The sequence below is a fragment of the Ovis aries genome, chromosome 8 (assembly GCF_016772045.2).
Source record: "Ovis aries strain OAR_USU_Benz2616 breed Rambouillet chromosome 8, ARS-UI_Ramb_v3.0, whole genome shotgun sequence".
In the NCBI taxonomy this organism is placed as follows: domain Eukaryota; kingdom Metazoa; phylum Chordata; class Mammalia; order Artiodactyla; family Bovidae; genus Ovis; species Ovis aries.
This window is the reverse complement of record NC_056061.1, coordinates 30,251,247-30,258,743: the sequence shown is the minus strand read 5'-3', so window position 1 is coordinate 30,258,743 and position 7,497 is coordinate 30,251,247. Positions and strand designations below refer to the sequence as shown.

The 7,497-nt window shown below is 52.0% G+C and overlaps 1 protein-coding gene across 1 annotated transcript in view; it reads right to left on the bottom strand.

Moving 5' to 3' along the window:
- Positions 1-663: 663 nt before the first annotated feature.
- BEND3 (BEN domain containing 3) overlaps positions 664-7,497 on the bottom strand; it is a 33,605-nt gene continuing 26,771 nt past the window's right edge. Inside the window, exon 4 of the mRNA XM_027972394.3 lies at positions 664-6,641. Coding sequence (XP_027828195.1) covers positions 4,392-6,641 — 2,250 coding nt within the window. The 3' untranslated portion in view covers positions 664-4,391. The remainder of the gene's footprint in view (positions 6,642-7,497) is intronic.

The following is a 7,497-nucleotide window of genomic DNA, read 5'->3' as shown; positions in this document are numbered from 1 at the left end:
GGCTCTACAGTATCTCGCCTTCAAGTCTTGTTTCAACTTGCCTACGGAGTAAATCAGGCTCCAGTCCCGACCAGCCCTGACCCGCGCACGGCCGCCCGCACAGGTGTGCGCGCTCTGGGCCGAGTGCTTGCTCGCTCCAATCACAGGCCACGACGCACTTTATACCACGTGACCCCAGGTCTAAAAAAATGTGTGATGGCTTGATATTATTTTTACTGCGAAATATTATTTAATGATTTATAATTCGCCAATGAGGCAAGAGAAAAACATGTATCCTTTTGTTATCAGTTAATAATAGGTTTGCCTTGAGGAACTAAATCCCTCTTAATCCAAAGTGGAAAAGGGTGAACTGAAACTCCTCCAGTTTGGCAGCAGGGCGGGTGTGGCAGCCGACCAGGGAAGGGAAGGTCAGCTGCGCCTCTACTGCAGGACTGGGAAGCGGTTTGTGTGAGAAATGTGCTAGGGCTCATTTGGTGACGTCTGTCACTCAGCTGTGACAGACTGCACCGCAACACCCAGAGTGTGGAAGCCCAAGAAACCGTGGTGCCCCGAGTGGCCCTGCCCTCCCCTGGGAGGGGGTGGTGAAGCCCCAGGCAAAGACAAATAGACCCATACCTTCTGAGAGACCTCTGCCCTAAGAAAATAAGATGTTAGGAGACCATATTTTTATAACATTTTATATAACTCATAAAACAGTGCTTGTATAAAAATTCACACAGTTGCTAGAGAGCATACAATTTCCAAAAAATGTCCTGGGTTTTTGTTACATTCAGTTTTCTAAGGGTGCACTCAAATCAATGGTAAAATGCAGACATTATGCAATGTTTCATTATCTTTGGTAAAACTATTCTCATTATTTTGTCTCCTCACAGTATTAACTCTGATATCCACTTTGCGCAGGGTCTGCTATCACTAGGATGTCAGAAAAACATTAAGGCTGGATCTACAAGAGACAAGTATCTCTGAATGACATTAAGAGTCCCTTGGCCCAGGGGCCCCCACTTCTTTCTTGGCCCTATAGCATGTGAGACCTTAGTTCCCTGACCAGGGATAGAAACCATGCCCCCTGCAGTGGAAGCAGGGAGCGGTAACCACTGGACCACCAGGAAGTCCCACCACTTCACAGCATCTCTCTCCATGGTGAGGCAGGGTTAAGAGCTCAATGGCCTCCAATCTGAGGTCTTGAGACCCTCCTCCTCACTCAGGCAAGAAGTAAACATTTGGGGCAAAGGTGGAAAATGAAGCCATGTCTGCAGGAACCCAAGTGGCCATACTATGGTGTGGTCAGGCCAGTGACTCTTAGCATTTAAACAGTTAATCTGCTTACCACTAAGTAGATCCCATTGGTTGGTTGATGATTGCTGCTGATGTGGTACCCCCTCCCACCAAACTTAAAAAGCAAGGAAGGGTGGGGTCCAACACTGAGGGGGAGGGGCACACTAACACCCATGACATTGGGCACAACTTTATTCCCTGTCAAACCTGTGTTGTCATGTAGACACAGCCAAAGTGAACGGAAGCAGGATTAGAACACTTAGTACATTCATGACTATTTTCGTACATTCTTTTAAAACTCACTAACAGAAAAACAAGGGACACTACCACCTATTGTGACGTGCTATTTTACTCAACATCAGAATGTGTCTGTGCTACTTCTGGATGTGAGGGAGAAAAAATTCCCCAAACACAAACAAGTATTAACAAAAATCAAAAAATTTAGATGGGGAGGGAGTAGGGGTTTTACCAACAGATTTTATGGAAAACATTAAATTTTGAAAAAAATTTAGGCATTTTATAATTCTATTGCTTCATGTAAAAAAAAAAAAAAAAAAAAGCCCCTGAAGCCCACCTGTATGGCTGCAGGCTGAGGACACCACACAGACACAGGACCTGTAGGTGGTTCCTGGTGAGTCAGTCCAGAGACAAGATACAGCTCACACAGAGAGCGTCCGCCTCTCTTCACTGGAAGGGACTCTAAGATTTGGAGGAAGAAGCCCCATACAGGAAAGGTATTAAAGAAACCATCAAAACACAGTTTCCAAAAACTGAACATGCTCTAGGTTGGAAAGAGATATATTTAATTCCTAGAACCTGTTGATGTCTCTATTGTGGGTAGACAGGATGATTAAAAAAAAATTATTAAATGATTGTGCTTCTGAAGTTGCAGGGTCACATTCCACCCTCTAGAAAGCAGGGCAATTTTCGCATGGCTTGGAATCCTCTTGGATACATCCTAGAGACCAGAACAAATTCCACAGCACCCTCCCACCTGCAGTATCGGTGAGGGAGAGAGTGCCACTGCCATCTTTGGGTGTGTGTGCACGCACATGCACGCAGGCATGCATTGGTGTGTGCACACACATGCACACAGGCATGCATTGGTGTGCTGGAGAGACTAAGGCATAGAGAAAGGCCCAGGAGAGGGGGAAGTGAGTCTCCGGCTGCTCCAGTCCTCCTCCTTTCCAGGCACAAAGAGGTTGAGCTTGTTATTCATGTCGGTCCCCTTCATCTCACTTCAGTTTTTTACTAAGAAATGTGTGTACACATGTATGTGGGTGGGTGGGAAAGAGTCATTAAGTCCCTGTGTGTTTCCAAGTTGTAATAATTTAGGTCCGCAGTTACAACTGAAATAATCTGTAAATGACATTTAAAAGCAAATTTACTAAAGTTAGATCGGCAACTTCACACTGCTTAGAATCCTGTCATTTTTTAAAAAATGGCCACAAGTGCAGGCAAAGTTCCATCATACAGTCACTAAAGCTGAAGTCCTTATCTGTATGAAGAGAATTCACAGATTGTTTCTATTATTTCTGCATTTTAAGGTAGCAAAATATTAAGCCATTAGGTTATTAAATTAACATTCCACAAGGGTTTTATGACTACCCTGTGTGATTCAATTTATTTTCTAGCTTTCTGGTATGATGTATTGTGTTGACTGTTCCCTTTCCCTCTTAGGCACTAGCCCCCAAAGTCAGGTAGGTAGAAGTATTGTTTTTACATTAAGGACTTTACCTGTTGGGGAGTTTCCTGGTTGGAATCCTGGAGAGCATGTCACTGGCCTGGAGCAGTGTGACCTTCCCAACCAGGGAACAGAAAAGAGGTGTCTCATCCTGAGGCCGAGGGACCGGCCAGATGTAGGAGAGCAGGACCTTCTGGGAGCCCAAAGGGAAAGCTCTGAGTGGACCCCGGAAAGGGATATGGGAGCCCTATTTCAGATGGCCTGTGTCCTTCCAACACCAGGTATCCTCAGGCCCAGCCCTAGGGAACAAGGATGTGTACTGACTGGAGGAGCCAACACTGAGGTGTGGTGAAGCCACCATACAGCTCCCAGAACCTGGTTTTTATACAAATACATACATGGAAAGTAAACAGTTCTTGGTGAGCCCAATGGGGCCCATCCTTAGACAAGAAGCCAAATATCCACACACAGTTTTCCAAGGAAACGTGTTTGCCTCTCTAACCAGCATCCTCGAGTAGGAAGGAAAGAGGGCAGTGGAAGGACACAGCTCAAATGAAGACATTGTGAACGTGTTTCCACGTCTATCTACATTCATATCACCATCATCACCATCCAGTGTTCTCGTCTACAGGGTGAGCAACATTCTACTGGCACAGCAGTATGAGACAGGCCAGGCCAGCCGTCCCCATAGCCCCTTCCTCAGCACCACAGTGGGAGGGAGAGTGCAACTGACCGAGGCCAGAAAGGACATCAAACCACTCCATCCCCTCCACCGCCATCCAAGAGGCGTCCTGACTCTTCCAAAATCCGACGTAGTAATAAAAGGTCAGTAAAATCTGTCTCTATGCCACCTGAAGCTATCAGCCATCATGCATGAACATGGCACTTCTAAAAATTTCATATATCTGAAACCATCTTAAAAAAAAATTCCCAGTGACTGAAGTCATCTTACAGTACTTCATCTCAAATATTAAAAAAAACTTTTTTCTGAGTAAAACGGCCTCCACAGAGCCCAGTGATTTACTTAAAAAGGGTTTCTAATCAAAAAAAAAAATTTTTTTTTTTTAATAAAAATTGAAGATGTAAAATGTGGGCAGAGGAACAAGAGGGTTGCTTGATTTGCTTTTCAAATGGTGAGGGGACTGGGAGGACACTGCCGAGGAGAGGGAACCCTGACTCCTGAGGCCCCTCCGCTCTCGCAGCTCTGCTCTCCCCAGACTCTGGCTGTATCACCAGGAACACAGGACAAAAGTTGTAAGTACAAGAGACCAAATGCGAGGCTTCGTTGTCGTGGCCGTGGCCGGCTGGGCAATCGAGTGTGCAAATGCAGCAGGCCCCGCCCCGCCGATATAAGGTGCGCGGCTGCGGACGCGGCTCGGGCTCGTGGTGGGGGCGGGAGGGAAGGGGCGAGGCTCAGTGCCCCCGGTACCCCTCACTTCTCCACCTTCTTGGCTTTCTTCAGGATGTCGCATTTCTTTCTGTTGGGGCGGCGGCAGCGTTCGTCGATGCTCGGGATACATTCGTAGTGCCACACCTCCTCCATCTTCTCCACCGGGTACACGGCCTCCACGTAGTGGCGGATGAGCCGCAAGCGTGTAGGGTCCAGCTGCTTCTTGTTGCACGCCCCAGAGTGGTTGTACTGCAGCCGCAGGTTCTCGGTGGTGAAGAGTTCGGGGAAGAGCCTGACGAGCAGCCGGGCGGCGAAGTTGCCCACGGAGAGGCTCTGCTGCACGATCTCGCGCACTTCCTTGTCGGACAGTAGGTACGGCGAAGGCACCGGGAAGTCGGGCGAGGGCACCACCAGCTCGTCCAGGGGGATCTTGCAGAAGTCCTTGCTGCTCCTTTCGGGGGGCAGCGGGGGCCCCTCAAATTCCTCCCGGAATCGCTCGGGGTTGATTGCATAGCTGGCCAGGTCCCTGCACTCAGGGCCCGGAACGTGGACCTTGCGCTGCTGCTGGTAGGAGCGCCTCTGCTCCGTGTCCCGGCGCCGGCAGCGCTCGTCGAGTTTGCCCACGAACTCCAGTGTCCAGACACGGTCATTCTTAGCCCGTGGGTAGAGCAGCTGCACATAGTGGCGGATGAGCTTGATACGGGACGGGTCCAGCTGCTTCTTGCCCAGGGAGCCGCTGCAGTTGTACTGCTTGCGCAGGTTCTCGTGGGTGAAGAGCTCCGGGAACAGGTGCACCAGCAGGCGCGACGCAAAGTTGCCGATGGACAAGCTGCTCTCGTAGATGCTGCGCAGCTGCTCCTTGCTCAGCAGGCAGTCGGCGCCCGGCACCTCGAAGTCGGGCTGCGGGATCTCCAGCTTGTCGAAGTCGATGGGCACCAGCCAGATCTTCTTGGACCGCCGCCCGGGCCGCTCGCCCTCGAAGCTGTCTTCCACCTTGACCACGGAGATGTCATCGGGCAGGCTGGATGAGTCGTAGCAGTCATCTCGCGGGGGCTCGCCCTCGCTGCCCGCGTCCAGCCCCAGGCCCTCCAGCTCATCGTTGATGCGCTGGGCACACTGCTGCAGCCAGGCATCCTCCTCCTGCATGTCGGGGAAATAGATCTCTGTGTAGTTGCGGATGATCTGCAGACGCTGCGGGTCCAGCTCCTGCTTGCCGCCATCCCCATAGCAGCTGTACTGCTCGCCCAGCTTCCTGTGGTCGAAGAACTCCGGGAACAGCCGGTGCAAAAGGAAGACCGCGAATTCGCCGGGGGATGAGGCCTCGTCCAGAAACTCGGTGAGGTCCTGCGTGTCCACCACATGGTCAGAGGCGATGGTGCTGCTGCGGTCCAGAGACAGGGCCTCCTCCTGCTCCTTGCTGTCCAGGAAGTGGCCAGCATCCACCTGGGGCTCGGCCTCGAAGAATCCAGACACCTGGCCACTGGGCTGGCTGTCCTCCATTTCCCGCTGGGCCCAGAAGCGGCTGAAGAAATCGTTGAGCTGAGGCAGGCACTCGGCCTGCCAGACTGCCGGGTCCTTCACCGACGGGTAGTAGACCTCCACGTAGTTCCGGATAAGCTGCAGGTGCAGCGACTCCAGCTTCCGCTTGGCCGCAAAGCCGCAGGCGCCACAGCCCCGGGAGAAGTCCACGTCGCTGAAGAGCTCTGGGAAAAGCTGCACCAGCAGGCGGCAGGCCAGGTCGCCTCCCGACAGGCTCTGGTCCACGATCTGCTTGAGCTCGGCCGCCGTGAGCTGGTACTCGGGTGGCGGCTGGAACTTGGCCACCATCTCAGTGGGGCTCACCTGCTTCTTGATGCGGCTCACCTCCAGGGAAAGCAGGTCCACCTTGCTGTGCAGCTGCGACATGTTGGAGGAGAGCGTGTTGAGCATGTAGAACATCTTCTGGATGAGGAAGTAGATGTTGGGGTCGCTGTCGGTGGCTGCTGCGGGGCCGCCAGTGTCCCGCTTCTGTGTCTCGTTCAGGAGCCGCAGTGGTGAGGGGCTGTTGCTGGGGTTCACCTTCTCTGAGAGCTCATAGGTGTTGAGCATGTCCCCCGCGGGCGGGTTCTTCTTCTCCATGATCTTGTGTGAGATGCCGTACAGAGGCTTCTTGTAGGAAGGTGTGCTCACGTCATGGCTGGGCTCCTCCTCGCCTGGCCACACGGAGCCAAAGTTCTTGCCCCGGCCTGCCGGCTCCCCGTTGCCCTGGCAGGGTGAGCTGTTTTCCCGATTCCGCATGCCTGCTAGGAGTGCCTGGAAGACAAAAGGTACATCAGTTGAGGGTTCTGATCTATGTCACACACAGAGGGGCCCAGGTCAACCTCAGGAGCCTATGAGAAAGTGTTTCCCTTGCCTGGGAACAATTATGTGGGTCCAGAAGTGAAGTGAAGTGAAGTTGCTCAGTCGTGTCCGACTCTTTGTGACCTCATGGACTGTAGCTACCAGGCTCCTCCGTCCATAGGATTTTCCAGGCAAGAATACAGGAGTGGGTTGCCATTTCCTTCTCTAGCAGAACTTACCGACCCAGGGATCGAACCTGGGTCTCCCACATTGTAGGCAGACGCTTTACCATCTTAGCCACAAGGGAAGCCACCACTAACACAAACCTGCATCCCAGGGCCAAACTTGCTTGCTCTCCCTAATCCCTGAGAGGCTCAGGCTGGACCCTGGAGGCTTTCAATTCCCATAGGACACCATCCCTGAACTTCCTGTCCATAGACCGAGCATAGATGCTGACAAGGCCTGGCGAGAGCCCATGAGGGATGGGAGAGAGACCCCAGGAACAGGAAGTGCTCCTGTGGCAACCTGGCTATGGACAGGTCACCTCATTGCCCTGACTGCTCTCAGATAGGCAGGAGTCCTGCCAATGGCATCTACAGAAAGCACAGCTTGTTGTCCAATCTGCAGACTCTAGGAGAGCAGGCATCTCTACTCTGAACAGCTCCCAAGATGCACAGTGCTGAGCATGGAAGAACTGGAATCTAGAGAGCCACAGTCAGCTGCCAACTCTACCACTACCTGGAGTCATGTCTTATTTCAGACTGAAAAGGTCCAGAATTGCCCCAAGCCCAGCCAACTGCAGATTCCGTGAAGTGATGAGGCCTCCCAG